We start from the raw sequence: 22,309 nt of genomic DNA on the forward strand, positions 1-22,309 counted from the left end.
TATTGGGCATTATGGGAGTCCCTTATTATTGATGGAGATTTACTAAAAAGAAAATGGGAAAGTCCGGATGGGAAAGAAGAACGACTACAGGTAGTTCTGCCAAGAAACCGAGTTAGTGACGTACTGAAAGAAGCCCATAGTGGAATTGGTGGAGGGCACTTTGGCATCAACAAAACGTTAAATAAAGTTAGGGAAAGGTTCTACTGGCTACAAAGCCGCTCAGATGTAGAAGATTGGTGTCGGCGTTGCGCAGACTGTTTCAGTAGCAAGGGTCCCAAAACTCGGAGCCGAGGATGTATGAAGCAGTATAATGTCGGAGCTGCGTTTGAGAGGATTGCCGTTGATGTAGCTGGACCTTTTCCCAAAACTAATTCCGGAAATCGCTATGTCTTGGTCGCAATGGACTACTTCAGTAAATGGCCAGAAGTGTACGCAATACCAAACCAGGAAGCCGCTACTGTAGCAGAAGTTCTGGTTGACAACTTTCTCTGCAGATTTGGAGTACCGAGGGAGCTGCATTCGGATCAAGGGCGTAATTTCGAATCGGCAGTATTCACGGAAGTGTGTGACCGATTGGGAATTAGGAAAACCAGAACTACTCCATTACACCCACAGTCAGACGGAATGGTGGAACGTTTCAACCGGACACTAGACAACTACCTAAGGACAGTCGTCGATAACAATCAGACAGATTGGGATCAGCACATTCCGTTGTTCCTGATGGCTTATCGATCGGCAGTACATGATTCCACTGGCAAAACACCAGCTAGTGTTGTCTTTGTAAGGGAGCTTCGTTTGCCAATGGATCTTCTTTTTGGACGACCGGAAGAACCCCCAGCCTCTTGTGATAGCTATTCGGAAAAATTGGCGCAACGCCTGCACGTGATCCATGAGGAAGTCCGGCAGAAGTTGAAATTTGCAAGCGACCGACTAAAGACAAGATATGACAAAAGGGCCAACAGCAGCGGATTCCAAGCCGGTGATCAGGTCTGGTTATACAATCCTGCTCGAAAGAAAGGAAAGTCACCGAAGCTACAGAGGTCATGGGAGGGACCCTACGACGTTATAAAGCGTCTGAACGACGTCGTCTACAGAATACAGCGAGGACATCGGGCGAAAATGAAAATAGTTCACCTGGATCGACTTGCACCTTACCGACGACCCAAAGCTGGTGAAGTTGATGATCGGGACGATCAACTCTAGGAGGGGGGCAGTGTTGCGAAGCGAACTTTTGATTATTAGTTAGGATTTCTTTAGTTATTTGTTGTTATCCCTGTATGTTACGTTGCTTTGTTTACGTTCTACATTCTTTTGTCTGTGTTCTAGAAAATCCTGGCTCCGTTGCTTATATAGAGAGAGATTTATGTTATAGCTTAATGGGTGTGAGAGAGAAAGTCAATTTCATGAATATTTGGGAACTTTCTAGAAACCATGGAAGCCTATATAAGCAGCTGAACCAGGCCTAGTGAGTTAGTTGTTGAGTTGATGGTTGTAGTGAAGTCGAAGTTCGGAAGATTACGAGGTTAAGTGTCAGTGTCAGTTTATTGTTTGTAAACAATATACAGTGTTGTACAAGAAGTTGTACTATTGGTAAAGACCCGAAAGCAATCTAACACCCTCTTTCCCACTTTCACCTTGACCATTGTGGGGCTTTGCCTTATATGTCTGATATGGTTGGTTATACAGGCCCGATTTACATGACCCATCCAACTAAAGCTATTGCACCAATTTTATTGACAGTTTTGACGTTAGTGACAGTTGTCATGTGATTTCAGAAGACTGTTTAGCTAGACCATGAAGTGACCATTGTCAAAATAACTGTTAAATCTCAGAAAATCGTCTTGTTTCAAAAACTGTGTTAAAATGTAATTCTTGCAAATTCTAGTAAATAAATTTTGACAATTCTGACATTAGTGACAGACATAGCGTGGTTTTAGAGAACAATGAGGAGTAAGAAAATTACTGTTTTAAGTGCATTTTTAGAATCCTTATTAAATTTCCTATTCAATAAACTGAAAAAGTATATAAAAAGTTTCACAACCAACATAATGGCAATAACGCAATTAAAAACGGTAGATTAAACATACAAAAAACAGGAGAACAGTAGAACTACAAAAACGGTAGACCTGGCAACATTGCAGATGACGTAACGCATCAAAAGTTGCTTTTGTTGCCAACTGACGTTTTGACAGCAATGTCAATTATAAAATCCCCAAACATGTTTTAAAGTAGATTTTAACGTTTTCAGGTAACGGTTACTTACCGCTTATAACAACTTGACCGTTCTCAACCACCGACGTTTCGAAATATATTCTATTCCCTTCCTTCCACATGTCCACCTTCAGTGTTTGGCCGGGAAATACCGGTTTAGTGAATCGGGCCTGGACAACAGAAACAAAATTGTACCTGGAATTAGTGTAGAGTGTGTAGCGGACTCACTTTGACAGATTTAAACAGGGAAACATCGTAGTCGGCGTAGGCACGCAACACCAAACGTACAGAGTAGCCCAATGAACAAAGTCCGTGCAAAATTGGAGTGTTAAAGCCGCCAAACAAGGCCATATTTGGATAGATGTGGAGTGGATTTAAATCACCTTAAAAACCGTTCATTTATTGACAAATTATCAATCAAATACCCTTAATTTACCACTAAGCCTGTATAAAGCGGCCTGATCGACGCTAGTATTAGAGTACTATACAGGTGTTGTAAATCCAAAACCGACCATAGGAAAACCGCGTAACTGACAGAGAAACGTAGATAATTGCATGCGTGGGACAAAGACAGAAAACGAAAAAAATACCAAGTAGGCCATATTTTCAGTACGCTGTTGCCAAAATCCAATACCAATTCAATCACCGCCTTCTTTACAAGAAAGCCTAGAATGTCACTTTTAATGGCGGCGTTATCGGATTTTTTTTTGTACACAAACCTATGGAGATGCAGTAGAAAATATGTTTTTTTTTATTTTTTCATGTAGTTGATTAGAAGTTGAAATCTGTTGCCAATCCGGTTTCAAATCCTTCTCCAACCATCTTCTGATTACCTTCAAATCAGAGTCTGAGCGCTGCCCTTTTATTATGTCCTCCTTAGAAACGCAGCTCTTCATTCTTTTTGTAGCCTCTTTATCTGTAACCATCGCGATTTGACCAATCCTCCAACCATTATGAATTTGTCCTTTCCGGTACCTTAAGTCACTATCCAAAGCTTGACGATCCTCTACATATCGCGGTAAATGTCCTTCCGGGTTCTTCATTTCCTGCTCCTGATGGTTACGCCAGTTCTGCGGGGTCGGTAAACGAGACTGCTGTCTGCAATTCCATTGGTGTAAATTCCTGTAATGGAATTCAGGAAGAATGCTCAGGATACTTCATAGTTTTAGTAGTTTAGGTTGGAAGGTTGAGTAAGAACCGCTGTTGGATTAATACTGATTTTTATTTAACAGTTAACGACTATTTATACACATTTACAAACGTTATAAACAAATGAAAATAATAATTGCTGACCAATATTGTTCTGTGCTCCACATTCGAAAGTTTGGTGATTTTCCTGCTGACGCTGCGTTTGGTACCTGGTTGCCCGGTGACCTGCTGGCGGTGCATTAGCCGCAATAACCTAGTTAATTACCTTTGTGTTGTTTATGAAATATATAAACTGATAATATTTTTTATGACTAAATGTGAGTTTAGACATTCTGGGCAGTCTATTGCCATGCCATCAATGTTCAGCGCCGTCATGGGGAAATACTGGTTCGAGGACAATCGCTTCTGTGTGTGGCTGGGCAGCTCTGATTGTATTTAATAGAATGTTTGCTGCATCTCTGTCTCTTCTCGTATTGGAGCTGTTATTTTGTCGTCGTTTGTAGAACCCGAATAATACCATAAGTGTGATAACAACAAGTATAGTTATCACTGTACCACTAAGGCTTGTGATTAGAAAGTGCTTTTTGACTGTCTCCCAATGGGTGGTTTCAAGTTGTCGTTTGATACTCATTTCGTCACTCCTGACTTCATTAAGCTTGTTGGATGCGTCAATTACAGGTTCGTCAATTAGCATTGGTTTCTCTTCCGTGCATAACTGGGAATAATGATATATTTTGTAGTATAGGTTTGGAGAATGCCTGTAAGACAGTGACACTGGAGTGGCACTCTGTAACAAAATAGCGATAGACATTCCCTTCGCTTCGCTATTCCGTACTCCGTAAGTACGTTCGTTCATTTACGCGACTAATCGAACGTGACCGAAAGTTAGATAGAGAAGAGATTTATAACGACAGTTCGAGAGGTCTCTCTATCCCAAAAACCATATATCTGTCTCATTCTGTTCCATACTTAAATCTTTTTGTTATCTTTGTTCCTTCCATGAAAAAATTATAATTACCTTCTTTGAGGTTATGTAGGTCTGTTCTGTTTTGTTTATTTGAAACTGAAAGATGAGATAGAAGTTTCAATCACATAAAAAATATTAAATATAAGAAATTGAAAAGTAATAAAATAAAGTGTAAGTTTAAACATTTCATTTTGATGTTAAATGAATTATTTTGTTAAATTTATTGGTTTATAAAAGCATGTCGTTGAGGGCTACAAAAACGAACCCAAATCAATGGGAAGTTCTTGTGAACTTTTTATTGGAACACCCAGAAATGGTCACAAAATCATTTATTGGTCTAGATGCACGACAAAATTATAAAAGTTTGTGGGAGCAAGTAGCAACGCAGTTAAATAGCATGGGTTATGGCTCAAAAACAACAGACAAATGGATTGAAGTAAGTTTTGCAGTAAGTTTTGCTCCTTCTGCTACCTGCTACTACATTACAAATACGGTTTACTGTCACTACCACTTGTAGGCTTTCAGCAAATGGAAAAGCAAAGTGAAGGTAAAAGCGCAAAACCTGAAGCTCAATATAAGTAAAACAGGTGGAGGAGGACCCTTACTACCTTTATCACAAATTGAGGAAAAACTTATGGGTATAATTGGATGGACTGTGGTAGAAGGAGACACTACATCAGAATTGGGTTTTGTAAGTATTTTAAAAACTCCAGGACTGAGTATTGACATATTTGCTGATATCAATTGAATTTGTACATACTGAGGACCATACCTACCACTATATTATTTTTAGGGGAATGGTGGTGGTTGTGATGTAACTAATAAATCAATACAAGATCCTTCTACACCTGTAGAAGAAAATGCTCAACGGGAATTAGAAAAAATTCCGAACCTTGTTTTTATAAAGAGAACACAAAACACTCCTAGGACAGTCATTTCTGCCACACCCTCTAGCTCAGCTACCATGTTAATTTCGAGTGAACCAAATCATGTTACTTTAGAACAAAACAATGTTTCTTTTCATGGAAATGAAATAAAGAAACGAAAATGGGTTACCAAAAAAGAGCTTCAGGTTAAAACCAAAGCAAAAAAGATTGGAAATAGAACCAACAGAAAGGGAGATGAAATTACACTGCTAAGAATGCATCAAGAAAATATGGTGGTGTTAAAGAACATTAATGAAAATATAGCAAGAATAGCAGATGGCCAAGAGACATTTCTTAAGAAGATTAATTTGTGCCCACGTTGCTCTGCAGCAAGACCTAATGAAAATTTTGAGAGTGAGATTAATTTCTAGAAATGTTTGTGTTTTTTTTTCTGAAATTAAAGTAGTGAAGTAGAATTTATGTTCCTTTTCAGTGGTTCCTTAATCAATGTTTGAATTAAAAGAATATTATTAATTTTATAATAAAAGTTGATGTTAACTTTTGATGTTTAAATAAATAGTTACCAAAAAATATTAAAAACGTTGTATATTGCAACATTAAACCAGTAATTGTTAAGAATTTTCTTCAATTGTGAATAAAACACATAATTACACATTGGTGAAATATCTATTAACAACTTGTTGTCTTGTGTGTCTAGCTTCGTTTAAAACAGGGTAGTTGCCATTGCCATAATTATCTTCATATGGTTCATTAAATATATTCAAATCTATGTCGTATTCTACTCCTGCCCTAAGTAGCAAATTATGTAATACTGCACAAGCATTTATAATTACACCAACTTTCTCAGGGCTGTATCGAAGTTTTCTCTCTCCTAAAAGACATCTAAATACTAGTTTGAATCGTCCATTGCAGCGTTCAATTATGCTTCTAGTAATTTTGTGTGCACGATTATAATGACCTTCCGGTGTATTTGGTTCCGGGTTTTCATATGGGGTTAAGAGCCATGGCTCCAATGGGTATCCTGAATCTCCCAGCAACCATTGGTTTCTTTCACCTACAAAATTAATTCCTTAAGTCCTGTTAAAACAGTAATAAAAAAAATAAATTTAGGCAAAAAAAGTAAAAATAAAAATCATTTCATTAAATTTTCGTATTACCTCTGTTATAGTCTTGATTTAAGACATGCTTTACTTGTGAAGCTCTCCAAATAAAAGCATCATTTACAGATCCAGGGTATCTTGCATTAATATTTAGGATTTCTAAATTATAGCTGCAAACTATTTGCACATTTTTTGAGTGAAAACCCTTTCGGTTTACGTAATTATGCTCCTCACGAGATGGACCCAATATAGCAATGTGTGTGCAATCAATGCAACCTATTACACCTGGAAAACCAGCTTTTTCCATAAACCCCGTTTTTATATCATTTTTTGATTGTTGATCAAAAGGAAATTTAATCCATTCAGCTCCCATATGTATTGCAATGCAATTGGCAACCTCATGAATGCAACGGCTTACTGCTTGTTGACTTGACGATAATAACAATTCTTCTCCAATGCCTGAAACCAAACAAATAATTTGTTTTAGTTCTTTATTTCTGATAAGCAGTTTGGAACTAATTTAATTGTAAACTAAATACACCTACCTCTTTGATAATTGCCAATAGCAAAAAAGCGCAAGGCTATTAGAATTCTTATTTGGCGAGGGATTCTTGTAGATCTGTGTTCCTGATCCATGTGGGGAACTAGCTGTGTGAATAAATAAGCGACTAGGTCCTTATTTAAACGAAACAGTTCAATAAAGCGCCTATCATGTAAACTGAAGGGATCACTATTACTTCTCATTACACGCTTTTCCACTCTAGTTTCGTGCATTCGTGCGATGTTTTCGATTTCGTTAACGACAAATCTATGCACTGGCAACATTTTTAATCGCAATTAAATTAAAACTGATTTTTAATAAAAGATATTAATGGCGGCTAAATTTTGAATCAAAATAATTAAACACAAATTGAGGTTAATTTTGATGTCATTCGAGATTTGACAGTGCGCCTCTTCTTTTTTCTTCTTTTATGCGTGATTTCGGTTAAATTTGTTGATGTTTTCAGGACTATTAATACTACATTCTCTAAACGAAAGAAGTATACGAAATTTAACGAACCATGGCCGAGGCCATAGAGATCAACTTATAGAGTACCCCTAATTTTAACAATAGCGATCTCGTCGCTTGCCTATTCCTATCGCTTTCCTTAAAAATTACAGATACAGAGTGCCTTTCTGACCTCTTAGGCGTTAGGATGTTCTTCTTCGTTTGAATGAGGCAAGTTGGAGTTGTTTCTATAATAGCAGTCTGATTTAGAGACACATCGTTTCGGATTCCATCGCAAATAATGGCAATTTTAGTTTTTTCAGGCGTAATTGCTAACCATGAGTTTGGAGTGTGTAACTGTTTCCATATTATTGATGATATGGAATGCTGTGTGATTTTGCATGAGGTATTTTCTTCTCGCTGGTATACTTGGTCTATTACGCAATTTGGACTAGTCTCTATGCCTCTTGTTGTAGTGGGTGAACATACGAAGACATTTTCCGCAATGTTCAGACTGTTGTTCAACTCATATTCAGAAATTTGGAAGTACAACTGTGAATCATAGTCGACTGCTAGTAATTCGTTTGGAATATCCAGGATCCAATAGGACTTATTTTCTGTCTTCAGTGGAATTGGAGTCGATCTGATTAGCATAAATTCGTTGTGGTTTATCATCACAAAATATCCATAGACGTGGATAAATTCTTCACTGTGTTCCACTCTGGTCTGGAGCACAGGATAGGATATTATTTCGATGTTGGAAGGAATCTTTCTGGACGCAGCTGCTATAATCTCTTCAATGTGGGTCGGAGATATTAAGTCATATAAGTCATAGTCATGTATGTGATCTTTGTGGTAGTGAACATCTAACAATCGTTTATAATAGTCCAAAAGTTCATCTATGTAATTGGAAACCACTTGATATGAACTAAGAATGTGAATTGTCAGTTTATTTGTATCCACCATTCGATACCATTCTTCCATTTCATTTATTGAAGCAATGCCTTCATTGATTTTCTCCCGGAATCTTTCGAGTTGATTGTTGATTCTGGATTCGGTATCATTAAAAGTAGATAAAGCATGTAGCATAAATTTGGTTTGGTGGTTGGATGCCTTGATTAGCTCCTTTTGGTTTTTATCTAATTCGTCAATATTTGTGTAGATCTCATCATTTACTCCGAATACAGCGGTAAGTAGTTTTCCCAACGCTCCTCTTTTTCCACGCTTGGATACCACAGTTTGTAATCCGTTTTGTGTCCATTGAAATTGTTTTTCCTTCTCTTTTAAATGATGTATCAGTGATATGCATTGTGTGTCCCCTGCTATTGATTTTGCTCGTTGACAGAGGTTGTCTATCTGATTAATTGCATCTTGAACGTTTATTGAGTCGTTTATCATTCTACTTTTCTCGTACTTAAGGTCAATTCTGAAGGTGCCCCTGTCTATTCGTGCATGTCCCATGTGCTCAATGTATAGTCCTGGTGGAGGATAATGAATCGAATATTGAGTTGCCTTGGACGCTTGGATCATCACAACAAAAAGAACAGCGATCAATACCTTTTTCCAGTGTTGTCTTGGGCTTTGTTTGTTTTTGTTGTGGAATAGTGGGTTTTCATTCTCGGTGTTTGATATTATTGGGATTAAGTGGTGTGTAGATCTCTTGATGGGAGCTCCTTCTGCTCTCTTTATAGTGACCACTCTAACATTTGTGTCTTTACCTGGGTGCACTTCAGTTACTCGGGCTAATGGCCATTTGCTTGGGTTGATATTCTGATCTTTTACAAGTACTAAATCTCCAATGTTCAATGAATCTTGATGCTTCTTCCACTTGTAACGCTGCTGAAGTTGATGGAGATAGTCATTAGTCCAGCTCTTCCAGAAGTCTTTCTTAATTTTCTGAACAAGTTTCCATCTCCCAACAACGTCCGAGTTTATGTTTGTAGATATTGGATCGGGAAACGATATAATTTCTCTTCCAATTAGAAAATGTCCTGGAGTTAAGGTTGCTAAATCATCTGGATCATTTGATAATGGGCACAGAGGTCGAGAGTTAAGGCAAGCTTCTATTTGGTGAGTTAATGTCGTCATTTCTTCATACGTTAGTGGTGTGTCGCCAATTATTCGCTTTAAATGGAATTTCATAGACTTAACGCCAGCTTCCCACAGTCCTCCAAAATGAGGAGAAGCTGGGGGAATGAAGTGCCATTGGGTTCCACCTGCAACTAAGGTATCTTGGATCTCTGACTTCTGTATTGTATTGTAAATTTCGTCATGGAGTATCTTACTGGCTCCTATGAAGTTGGTGCCGTTGTCACTATAGAGATGCGCACATCGTCCTCGTCTGGAAGTAAATCGCCGGAATGCTGCCAGAAACATGTCTGATGACATATCACTGACAACTTCTATGTGAATTGCCTTTGTAGCAAGACAGACAAAGATCGAGATATATCCTTTATAAGATCTGTATCCTCTGCCTTTTGTAGTTTTGATCTGAATAGGTCCTGCGTAATCGACGCCGGAATGCAGAAATGGGTGCGACGGTGTAATCCTGGGAACTGGAAGATTTCCCATCTGTTGCTCGATTGTTTGACCTTTGAATCGCAAGCATCTTACACAGTGGCCAATAATCGTCTTTACTCGGCGTTTTCCATTTATTATCCAAAAACGGCTTCTTGTATAAGATAATGTCAGCTTATTCCCTCCATGTAGTGTATTGGCGTGAGCGTTCAGTATTACTAACTTTGTCAGGTGACTCGCATATGGTAAGATCATTGGATGTTTGCTGTCGTAGCTTAACATTGAGTTTTGTAATCTTCCTCCAACTCGTAAGACTCCATTGTCGTCCAGCCATGGAGTAAGATTGAGTATTTTGCTACTAGTGTCTAGTTGAGAGTTCTTTTTTAGTTTTTGTATTTCTGGTTCGAAATGTTGGATCTGATCAATCTTGACTAGGTGTGTTAGGGTATCTCCCAATTCATCAACTGTGAGTAGTGTATGCGAATTCGTTTGTTTCCTGCATTTTTGAATAAATCGTCTGCAGTATGCTATAACTCGAATCATGTGGTTTAATGAAGAAAATCGCTCTATAAGTTCATTTTTTGTTTTACTGTTTTGAGTTGCGATTGTAACATGGTGACACATTCTGGCCTCCTCTGTGGTGACTTCTATTTGGTCCGTCGGCGTTACGATGGTCGATTTTAACCACGATGGACCAGACCACCACATTGCATGGTTTTTTAATAGTGTTGGGCTTATTCCTCTTGATATAATATCAGCTGGATTGTCGTCGGTTCGTACATGGTGCCAATGTTGGTTTGGAACTAGTTTGGTGATTTCTGCTACTCGGTTGGCTACAAAATTCTTCCACCTGGACGGGTCCCCTTTTATCCACGATAGTGCTATTGTTGAGTCTGTCCAAGCGTGTACGGGGGTATCTTCTAGTGATAGGGTTGTAGCAGTCTTTTTTATTAGATGTGAAAGAAGCACGGCAGCACATAATTCTAGTCTTGGTAAGGTAACTTTCATTCTTGCCGGTGCAACTTTGGATTTGGCAATTAGCAGAATTATTTCTGCTTTATCCTGAGAGTTCTTTACTTTCATGTAGACTACGGCTCCATATGCCTTTTCGGAAGCATCACAGAACCCATGTAGTTCCACCTGACTGCTTTTGACTTGGTGGGTCCACCTGGATATAGTAATTTTTTCGACATGTTTTAACTCTGTTCGAAACATTTCCCATTTGCTTTTAATGACGGGTGGTACAGGATCATCCCAATTCAGTTTCTGCAGCCATAATTCTTGGATAAGGAGCTTCGCTCGGATGATTATTGGAGCTAACCATCCTAGGGGGTCGAATAACTTGGCAACTTCTGAGAGGATGCTTCTCTTAGTGATGGTATCACTGGTCGATATTTCGGTTTTGAATCTAAATGTGTCATCATACGGAGCCCAGTGTATACCTAGCGATTTCCTTATGTCATCTTCAGTTATTTCCAACGCTGAATGATCCTTAAGTTCATCCGGAAGATTTTGTAGTAACTCTGGTTTGTTGCTGGACCATTTCCGCAACGTAAATCCTCCTCGTTGAAACATTTTGATAAGTTCATCTTGTAGTGACAGAGCTTCCTTTATGGTATCAGCACCTGATAACAAGTCGTCGACATAAAAATCTCTCATTGCTGCTTTGGATGCATTTGGAAAATTGTGTCTCTCATCGTGGGCAAGCTTTTGTAACGTTTTAATAGCTAAGTACGGTGCTGCTGTTGTCCCATAAGTTACAGTCGTTAAGCAATATTCATTTATTGGTGTGTCACTATCAAATCTCCATAGGATTTTCTGATATTTCAGGTCGTCGGCGTGAATCTTTATCTGCCTGTACATTTTTTCAATGTCAGCTGTGATCACTACTTTCTGTGATCTCCAGCGTAGTACTATGTCTGATAGTTCTGGTTGTAATCTGGGACCTGCATACATGGTATTCTTGAGGCTCAATCCTGATGAAGTTTTACTGGAAGCATCAAAAACCACCCTTAATTTTGTTGTAGTGCTGGATTCCTTGAATACCGGTTGATGTGGGATAATATATCGATGCTGCAGCTCTGTATGTGGAAGCATTTTCATGTGACCAAGATTTAGATATTCCTGCATGAATTGCTTATAGGCGATTTCCAGTTCTTTGTTACTGCTCATTCTTTTTTCTAACTGGAACAGTCGTGCAGTAGCTCGTGATTTTGACATTCCTAATAGACTCTCTTTTCCGTTAAATGGGATTCTAACGGTGTATGTTCCATCGCTATTTCTTGTAGTGTTGGCTTCGTAATGTTGTTCGCAATAGTCATCATCTTCTGATAACGGACGTGTTTGTGAGACCTCTTCGACTTCCCAAAATTTTGTTAATTGTCTATCTTCTTCAATGCATGTTATCATGCTAAGAACTTGTAATTTGTTGTCTGAATTTGTTGGTAAGTTTCCGGAAAGAATCCATCCTAATTCTGTTTGTTGGCCAAGGAGACCATCTTCAGTCTTTCGTATGCCTTCCAAGATTAAGTGGGCATATTCTCGGGCTCCAAGAAGTATATCTACTGGGCCAGGTTTGTAGAATGTTGGATCAGCAAGGATGTCGTTCTTCCATTGTAATATGTCTACGTCAAGGTCTACTCCAGGAAGGGTTCGTGTTAGTTTAGGCAGAACAATTCCAACAACATCAAGCTGGAAACTGCTGGAAAATCTCGGCTTAATTAGTAGCTGTAACTGGGATTTTGACACTTGTGGTTCTCCTGCGCCAAGTCCTGTAACTTGTGCTTGAATTTTCTGTCTGGGCAGGCCGTGGTGGCCTGCCTGTGGTGCCGTGTTCTGTGGTGGTTTCCATGAATCGATGTGTAAGTATGTATGATGGTGATTGTTGCAAATGCGGCATTTTATTGATGAATTGCATTTGGATTTGTCGTCATGGTTTAAACAGTTCAAACATAGCTTTTTGTCCTTGGCAGCTTTTAGTCGAAGTTCTGATGATAAGGCTTTGAATTTTGTGCAGTGGTAAATCAAGTGGGCTTCATTGCAGTACTTGCAGGCATCAGTACTTCTGGGTTTGTTATTGTCATTGTTGTTTTTTGAGTTGTATGGATTTTTATTTTGTGCATCTGACATTGCTTCTAATGATTGGAATCTTGCTTGAAGAAATCTTCTAACTTCAACAAAGTCCTGTATTTCATGGGGCTTGCTTAGCGATTGTTCATAAAGCTTGTTGGTTTCATGATCCCATTTTCGGCAGATGATGCGACTGATAATAGGTCCCCAATTAGAAGTATCAATTTTTAGATTATTGATGGCTTCAAGACATTCCACAACTGTATCGTGAAGCTGCTTTATCTTGGATGGTGACTCATGTTGAATTACTGGAAGATCTAAGATCCTATCTATTAGTTTGGAGACTATGAGTCTATCATTGCTGTATCTGTCATTGAGAATATTCCAAGCAGGATTATAGTTGATTTCTGCTATGGACAAGTGCTGGATCAGTCTTCCAGCTTCCCCTCTGACATGCGTTTTAAGATACTGCATTTTCTCAATTGTTGTAATTGTTGGATTTTCATGAACCACTTTGATGAAAATATCTCGAAATGTGACCCATTCTTCGTATAGGCCATCAAAATTTGGCAATTTGATTTGAGGTAAGACTATATTGCATTGTCTCACAGTTTGTTGTACTCCTTGAATCTTGTCTTGTAGGTTTTGTACTGTTTCTTCGTACTGCTTTTCAAGGTCTTGTATGGGATTCTTGATGGTATGGTCAATTTCCTGAACTTGAAGCTCGATGTATATTTCAGAGATAACGTCCCATTGCTTGGATAACTTCTCTAGTAGGAACTGATATCGGCTTCGAGACTGCTCATTGATTAGTTCCGTTGAGATGTCTCTTAAGGTTTGACTCATCTGGTGTACTCGGACCTCTTCTTCTTTTAAACGATTTTTCGGTGCTTGACACTGGTTCGGATTATAATATAAGGCTTCTTGTTGTGCGAGTGGTTTGGCTGCCTGAAGAAACTTTTGTTTGGAATCGGAAATATGTTTGGTAATTTCTTGGAGTAGCTCTTGTAGTTGACAAAAATAACTGGTTGTGAAATACGGATGCGTCGGAACGTCAAGCTTTATAAGCTGTTTATGGTTTTCTTCAATGCTTTCCCAAATGGCCTCAAACTCTGCAGTTTTCTTGAGAAAATATTGTTCATTTTTCCTCTCGTGGGCGTCTTTTTTGTAATTGGTAAATAGGGTTTTTAATTTTTTTCCCAAGGTCTCTTGTGCCTTGGCGAGTTCGTTGGCTTCTTCCATTCTTCTAGGTTTGTATGTCCTGGCTTCTTCTTATGATTTTAGTAGGTGTTTTTTTTTGTTTGTTGTTTGTTGTTATCTCAACCGATTTCTTTGTTCGGGTTTGTTATTTGTTGTTTGCTGGTATCTCAACCGATTTCTTTGTTTGGTTGGGGATGGTATGATTTGGTCAAGAATTGTATAACCAGACAGTGCACCTGCTATACAAAGGAATAACTGAAAAGAACCACTACCACCCAAGGTATTCTTGGGCACCGCACAGGCTTGATAGAATTCTAATCAGTTTGGAATGCTGCAACCAGACAAGGCACTTGTTACAGCAGGAAGGAAGGTATGTGTGTTTATTTGTAGAGGGAATTAACTGAGAAGAACCACTCCCACCCAAGGTATACTTGGGCACCGCACAGGCTTGAGAGAATTCTAATCAGTTGGTTTTTTGAAGGTTTTTTGCTCGAAGGACCAATGTAAATTCCTGTAATGGAATTCAGGAAGAATGCTCAGGATACTTGATAGTTTTAGTAGTTTAGGTTGGAAGGTTGAGTAAGAACCGCTGTTGGATTAATACTGATTTTTATTTAACAGTTAACGACTATTTATACACATTTACAAACGTTATAAACAAATGAAAATAATAATTGCTGACCAATATTGTTCTGTGCTCCACATTCGAAAGTTTGGTGATTTTCCTGCTGACGCTGCGTTTGGTACCTGGTTGCCCGGTGACCTGCTGGCGGTGCATTAGCCGCAATAACCTAGTTAATTACCTTTGTGTTGTTTATGAAATATATAAACTGATAATATTTTTTATGACTAAATGTGAGTTTAGACAATTGGTAATGTCCTTTACGTCCACAAATATAACATGTAATGTTTCTTTTAGCAGAGAAGTTCCGTTGATTTGTTCTGATGTCCTGATTTCGTCGGCACTGTGGGTTTGGAGAACAAGACCGCTGTCTGCAATTCCTTCTATGTGTCCCGTACGTCCGCATTGATAACATTCCACTCTAGTGATCGGACGTGACCGTTCTAACTGTGTGGAAAGACCATTTCCTCATGCTGCCACTTGTTGCACTATTTGGCCGACCATTGATTCAATTTTATCTATTGATGTAGCAACATGATCGGCTGGCGGTTCTCTCTCCTCTTGAATAGTCACGGCCCTGATTTTTGGCTTTAAGTCGTTGCACGCAGCTTCAACTTCCAGCGCTCGAATCAGTAATTCGCTGCTGTTGGTCCCTTTAAACATCTTCAGCATTTTCTTTACCCCGGATCTCGAATCCCATCTACAAAATACTGTGCCACAAGTTCTTCTTGGATTTCATCCGGGACGGCTGGGTAAGCCAGATGCACAAGGCGACGAATTTCGGCCTCAAACTCTTGTAAATTTTCACCAGGTTTCTGCAGTCTTGCCTTTAATTGTGTTTGGTACACTCCTTTCCTATGCTGATCCCCATAACGTCGTTCTAATGCAGCTACTAATGCGTCATAGTTGCTTTGTTGGGCGATAGGCAGAGTCTGTAACAGCTCCAATGCAGGTCCTCGTAATGCCACCACCAGTGCTACAGCCATTTCCTCGTTACTCCATCGATTTGCATTTGCAGCGGCCTCAAATTGGAGTTGATACGTTGCCCATGAAGTTTGACCGTCGTATGTGGGAGGCTTGATCTTGTTGAGCCCGTTTCCGGTGATCACTGTAGAGTTGGGTCCTCTGCTGTCAATTTTCTGCTCTAAGTCGCGTAGCTTTATCTCAACATCATTCTGAATTTTATTAATGTCGTCCCGAACATCATTAATGTCTTCCCGAACATCCTTTAATTTTTCCTCAACATCACACTCCATCTTTTTAAGACTATGGGTTACATACTCTTGGATTTCTGTTTTGGTCCCCGCTAGAACGATCAATATTTCTACGTTACGGTTTTCATGCCGCTCTCTGTCTTCTTCTTTGTCTTGTTGTCGAATTCTTTCTTCTTGTTGTCGAATCCTTTCTTGTTCTTCCTTGTTTCGTTTTCGAATCTTTTCTTGTTCTTCTTTGCCTTGTTGTCGAATTCTTTCTTTTTGTTGTCGAATCCTTTCTTGTTGTTGTCGAATTCTTTCTTCTTGTTGTCGAATTCCTTCTTCTTGTTGTCGAATCCTTTCTTGTTCTTCCTTGTTTCGTTTTCGCATCTTTTCTTGTTCTTCTTTGGCTTGTTTAAGCATAGCTGCAAATTGGGCTTCCATGTTTGCACTTTGACGTCTTGTTATTGGCATAAAATAAATTTAACACACCACTGTTCCAAAAATCTCTAGTCCGGTTCTGAACACAAGTCTTTAACCCGAAGTTTAGTTCCAATTCACGTCGCACTAAAGTCTGATCGCACTTCTGACACCAATTGTTACGATTTTCCCGTGGGTTCACACAAAGTCAATTTAACTCAACAATTAATAACTTTATTTACACTTCAAAGCACTCCGTACAATAATTAACTCAGCTATTAAAAACACTACTACAATTCCACAACTATTTCACTATTTAAACTTTACCGCGTTCTCAAATTCACTACTACTCTCTCTCGTCGACGCCGCTTCTTTTATATTCACAAACCACGTTCTAGAATGACCGCGAAACGCTTCGCGATTTGCTTCGAATCTTCCAGGTGCGGCGCTTCCTAACTGTGGCCTACTTTAATACGCGCCCGGCCAGATATTACGGCGCATCGGTTTCATCGAGTATCGAGCATAGTAGGCCCAAACCGTAACAATATAATAGCAAACAAAAATTACTTTGGCAAGTTATCCCAAGTCTTGACTTTAAACCTTAAAAATTAATTTAATCATCCAAAAACTCAATTTCCACAATACAAACAAATGCAAACTGTCAATCCCATATTTCGGCCATATTGGAATTTTTGGCATGCACCTTCTTGGCTTTCTTGTACAGAGGGCGGTGATTCAATACATTTTGTCGACGGTATTGGATTTTGGCAACAGCGTACTGAAAATATAGCCTACTTGGTATTTTTTTCGTTTTCTGTCTTTGTCCCACGCATGCAATTATCTACGTTTCTCTGTCAGTTACACGGTTTTCCTATGGTCGGTTTTGGATTTACCACACCTGTATATAGAGTTTGACGTTTTGAAAATGCATTCGTATTTCTTAGCGATTAGTTGCGACCTGTAGCGCTCTCTTTCTCACACGCGCTTATTAAATGAACGCAATTCTGATACAAACCTGAGCCGCTTTCCAGCCGACATTTTGTCAAAGCGCCAAACCCCACGCATGAAGCGCAAATTCTCGAAACAGGAACTCGCAGCCTGGAACTGTCTTTTTGCGGTTTTGCGTCAAGTATTCGTGCCAGTGTCACTTTTGTCGTTAAACTTCTTAAATTAACTACAAATTTTCAGTGCTGTTTTTTAAGTTTAAGTGAAATTATTTACAGATGTTAAGGTAGATTTTTAAGAATCAACTATGGATGAAGAAAAGTTGAGAATTAAAAAAATTAAAGTGTTTTTAACTAACCTCCTGCGATAATCTGATTATAATCGGCTATTGGCACTTTCCAAATTACCACAATCCATATTATTTAATGTTTTAACTCGGAAGTGCAGAAACCAAAACAATTATTTCGTGTTTAACCTCAAACAACAATGACTTGTGCTTGAAGCCCAAATATTGCGGGTGGTGCACCAGAGCCGCTTTCCAGCCGACATTTTGTCAAAGCGCCAAACCCCACGCATGAAGCGCAAATTCTCGAAACAGGAACTCGCAGCCTGGAACTGTCTTTTTGCGGTTTTGCGTCAAGTATTCGTGCCAGTGTCACTTTTGTCGTTAAACTTTTTAAATTAACTACAAATTTTCAGTGCTGTTTTTTAAGTTTAAGTGAAATTATTTACAGATGTTAAGGTAGATTTTTAAGAATCAACTATGGATGAAGAAAAGTTGAGAATTAAAAAAATTAAAGTGTTTTTAACTAACCTCCTGCGATAATCTGATTATAATCGGCTATTGGCACTTTCCAAATTACCACAATCCATATTATTTAATGTTTTAACTCGGAAGTGCAGAAACCAAAACAATTATTTCGTGTTTAACCTCAAACAACAATGACTTGTGCTTGAAGCCCAAATATTGCGGGTGGTGCACCAGGGGAAAAGGGAGAAGGCGTTTGCGTACCAAGCTCACGTCTAAAAATGCGAACTGGGAACGCACATCGGAAAAAGTTTGGTGCACATATGCTCGGTAATGTGCATAAAATGGTCGGCTGGAAAGCGGCTCAGGGGAAAAGGGAGAAGGCGTTTGCGTACCAAGCTCACGTCTAAAAATGCGAACTGGGAACGCACATCGGAAAAAGTTTGGTGCACATATGCTCGTTAATGTGCATAAAATGGTCGGCTGGAAAGCGGCTCTGACCTTCTCGATTTCGGCGTTTAACGATTTGTGTGCGTTGTTGCCAGATAACCAGGGAAACTATTTATGAAAAGTTAAGGAGAAAAGAAATTTTTGTTGGCGGATTAAAATCATTGTGTAAAGTGCTTCATAAAATTAGGTTTAAGTGGTTAAGAGATTGCCCCCGAAGAGGATTAATGGAACTTCCTGATATAGCTTTTAAAATAGCATCGCTTCCATTAGTGCTCTCGACCATACCTTGAGTTAAACAATGATCCGGCTTTCTGTTCGGTTAGGAAGGTTCGGAAGGTACCACTTTGGTACAAGTTCGAGGTCCGCCAAAGGTTCCAGCACCCACCGCAAACACAACCGTTTGATTTCTGATCAATGGATTACCGTTTCGATCCAGGGAGTCCACTGTATATTACCAACACCCTGTACGTTAAGTTAACCGACAGAGGAAACAGGTTTCAATCACCGTTAATCATTATGGCAGCTCCGGAACCTTTGTCCAACACCTCGGCAATTTTCATTTTTTGCGTTAATCGTCCTTCCGCCGGTACATCGCCGAATATCTATTAGAAAAACACCGGATTCCCACCCGTTATTGACACGAATGACGTTACATACTTCAATGTATTGTTCACCCTGTAGAGCTTGAGCAAAATTGACCTGCTTGCCTGGAACGGCCATGGACATTCCCGGATTAACTAAAATTATTTGTAAGGCCGGTAAAATAAAGAAGGTAGGCAACACTGCAAACTCCTCGTGATGGGAGTTGAAAATGCATTCGTATGGCTTAGCGATTAGTTGCAACCTGCAGCGCTCTCTTTCTAACAACTGAACGCAATTCTGACACAAACGTGACCTTCCCGATCTCGACATTTAACGAGTTGTGTGCGTTGTTGCCAGATTGCTAGTTGACCGTTTCCTGTTTTTGTTTTTGTTGTTGATGACTTGACTAAAACTGCTTACAGAGAGAAACAAAAAAAACTCAATATTGACTAATATTGTTATTCAAAATTCTTTGTTAAAAAACTGCGTCTGTCAGCTTCTATATAAGAAGTAAATAAAAACAAAATTTATGTAAAGTTCGTGTTTTAATGAAAAAACTAAACATCTGGCAACGAGGCGCGTTAAACGTCAATGACGTGCATCGGCCGATATATTGCCTTCTACTATATTTGCATATACTTTATTCCTAGATAATCCATCAGTATACAAGGTGTCCCAAATTTGAGCAACAAACGAAATTTATAATTTTTTATTCGATTTTTGGAATCTACCTCAAATTCTAGGTCTACTTGATGTAATATATTCCAGAAAATCGTCGTATCTCGCTTATTTGAAACACCCTGTATAACAAAAGAAAGCTAATGAACGTGGGGCTATCACGTGACGTTGCGCGGGCGCGATTATGTTGTCCCGTTTAGCCGCTAGAGGGCGTCAAAGTTGACTCTCGTTTTTTGCAGTTTTTGCTCAATATCTCAGGAACGTTTTAGGTTAGAAGTTGATTTTTACCACAAATGCAACTTGATGGGATACAACAATTAACCTCAACTGCCTCAATACCTTCAAGTTAATAGTACAAAAATGTAAAAAACTAATTATTTTAGAATTTTCCCATTTTTCCGGAAAATTACAGAAAAATTTCCATAAATTTAATTTTTCGGAAATTTTACATCCCCGGTTTTCTTGCACGAAAAAACTTCTTTTTCCGGAGAAAAATCGACGAGGAAATTTTTATACGTTTTCCGTATCAGGTGACGGTAGAGAGAAAGTCTCTCAGCGCAAAAAAAAACTCAAATTTCCTTTAAAAATTAAAATATTCAAAACAGTCTCAAAGGGTAGGCAACCAGGTAAACGGAGACCAATATTAGGCGCTTTACGAAGACGTATTTTGCGTCAGTGTTTACAATGTCTATCTCATTTTAACTCATTCTGATAAAACAAGATGGCCTATGTTACTAGAGCTTAAAACTCAGGTTAATACTTTCGCCAAAATACGTCTATTATCTTGTCTCTGCTATTATTACTATTATTCTTTGCTAATGTGATGATTCCTTTCCAGGTTTGTTAACATTTCAATGTTATTATTTAGAAGACGCCGATGACGGATGATTGACATTTGACTGAAAAACTTCAAATTAAAAATTCATAACATAACATTTTAAAAAAAGTAACATAAAATGTACATAAACAAACCCAAAAATAGTGGGACCTAATAGTGGGAGTAAAGAGATAAAAATATCGGGTAATAAGAACTTAAGAAAACAAGTTGCATGAAGATATTAATCTTAAAATATGAAAATACTTTACTGGAAATAGGGATAAATGTTTCAACCTTTGCAATTATTACTTTAAAATTTACAACAAAAAATGAGTAACATCTTCTGTGATGTGTATTCTACATCGACGACTGATCCAATTAAATAATCTTTATGTAGTACTGGGAGTACTACTAGCCATTGGTTTTATTATACAGGTAAAAATATTGTACCATAATCACCAGAGGAATCTAAGATTAGCTGATTACAGTGAAAGGGTAAGTTAAGTTGGACATTTTTTTAGGAATCACTATATGTATTGGGTTGTTCCAGTTAAATGACCTTTCATACCAAATGAAGGCGGTGATGAAAGTTTCTAACAGCACTTCAATATTAATGAGAAGGCTTCAACTAACCTTACATGCTAAAAGACCTCATCATGCTAGTTGACAGTAAGGCTACAAGTTAGGATCACTTGAGGAGGTGTCTGAGGTGCACAATCATACTTTAAAAACCAAATTACCAATAGTTGTAAGACATTTTTAAATAATGTTTCAATTCTGTACCAACCTTGCCCTAAGTACTCCTTCTATTATAAAAGTGATAAACCAGCAACTTTTACTCGCTTCTACCTTCTTAACAGCTTGAAGAATATAAAAATATTTTTACATAAGTAATTTCTATAAAACATTGAGATTTATGTGCAGCTGTGGGCTCCTTCAGGGGAATCATTTATAAGTGCTACCTGAAATTTATTAAATGTGATAATGGCCAGTTTGTAGAATAAGTTTTATTTAACTGTTATAAAGTGATGTCTTTGGTGTTCAAAAAATTTAGTATTTCTACATAAACTGTGATTGAATCAACTTTCAAAATGTAGTAGTCAATGCAGTGGGCAGCAGTGTTTTCAATTGTCAATATTGAAACAAAATGACACAAATTGAAAAATACAATTACAGCACAATATGAATATTATTATATGTTTGTTATTTAATGAAATACATTTTATTACAATTTGAATTATAATTCTTGTTTTTGTTGATATGATACTTATTTGCTTGATGGGAAATAAATTTAATAACACTTTTAATGTATAATTATTATGTAATAGCTTATACAAGGTGTTCCATAAATGTACCTACAAATTTTTAGGAGCCAGAAAGAAACATTTTTTGTCCTTTACATCTGCAATAGCTTTGCTTCTCAACAAGGTGATACAATTTGAAAAAATAATGTATATTTTGACATCCCACCACTTAAGGTTTGTTGGTATATTTATGGGACACCCTGTATAGTTACATGATTAGCATCCTGCTTAAGTTAATCACTGTAACAATTATTATATAGCTTTGCAATGTAAACTGACAAAATTGTTACCTATAGTAGTAAGACAGTTATATTTTGACAGAGCCTTGATTTGGTCTTGTGATGAAATTTATACCATAGAATGGTGAACTAAAAGCTTTAAAAGTGTATAAATACACCACAAATTAATGTTATTTACACTAACAACAACAAAATATAGGTATACTTACATATTATATTTATA

General features: G+C 38.1%; 2 protein-coding genes and 1 pseudogene across 5 annotated transcripts in view; 1 reads left to right on the forward strand and 2 right to left on the reverse strand.

The window, feature by feature from the left end:
• Positions 1-2,255: 2,255 nt before the first annotated feature.
• Positions 2,256-20,296, reverse strand: LOC145734938 (peroxisomal multifunctional enzyme type 2-like; annotated as a pseudogene). Its single transcript, XR_014179555.1, has 6 exons — positions 19,012-20,296; positions 18,764-18,910; positions 17,282-17,289; positions 2,648-2,693; positions 2,440-2,594; positions 2,256-2,381 (listed from the first exon to the last, which is right to left on the reverse strand). The product of XR_014179555.1 is annotated as a peroxisomal multifunctional enzyme type 2-like (transcript).
• Positions 4,141-5,751, forward strand: LOC145729160 (uncharacterized). 2 transcript variants are annotated; one of them, XM_081979825.1, is made up of 4 exons: positions 4,141-4,498; positions 4,565-4,763; positions 4,845-5,018; positions 5,121-5,751. In XM_081979825.1, exons 2-4 carry the CDS (start codon positions 4,566-4,568, stop codon positions 5,622-5,624), a joined length of 876 nt encoding a protein of 291 aa, XP_081835951.1. In that variant the 5' UTR covers positions 4,141-4,498; position 4,565; the 3' UTR covers positions 5,625-5,751. The 2 variants fall into 2 exon arrangements, with proteins under 2 accessions (XP_081835951.1, XP_081835947.1); XM_081979821.1 differs by having other exon boundaries at positions 4,141-4,763.
• The window catches only part of LOC145731964 (uncharacterized), a 69,193-nt gene continuing 62,075 nt past the window's right edge, over positions 15,192-22,309 (reverse strand). Inside the window, exons 2-3 of one of the 2 annotated variants that reach the window (XM_081983970.1) lie at positions 18,083-18,510; positions 15,192-17,953 (exon numbers count right to left, since the gene is read on the reverse strand). In XM_081983970.1, coding sequence (XP_081840096.1) covers positions 15,388-16,377 — 990 coding nt within the window. In that variant the 5' untranslated portion in view covers positions 16,378-17,953; positions 18,083-18,510 and the 3' untranslated portion in view covers positions 15,192-15,387. Of the gene's footprint in view, positions 18,511-22,309 lie in introns of both variants that reach the window. The other variant, XM_081983961.1, reaches the window with a different exon arrangement.

Source organism: Ips typographus, linkage group LG1 (genome assembly GCF_016097725.1).
Source record: "Ips typographus isolate SLU linkage group LG1, UJ_Ityp_2.0, whole genome shotgun sequence".
Lineage (NCBI taxonomy): Eukaryota > Metazoa > Arthropoda > Insecta > Coleoptera > Curculionidae > Ips > Ips typographus.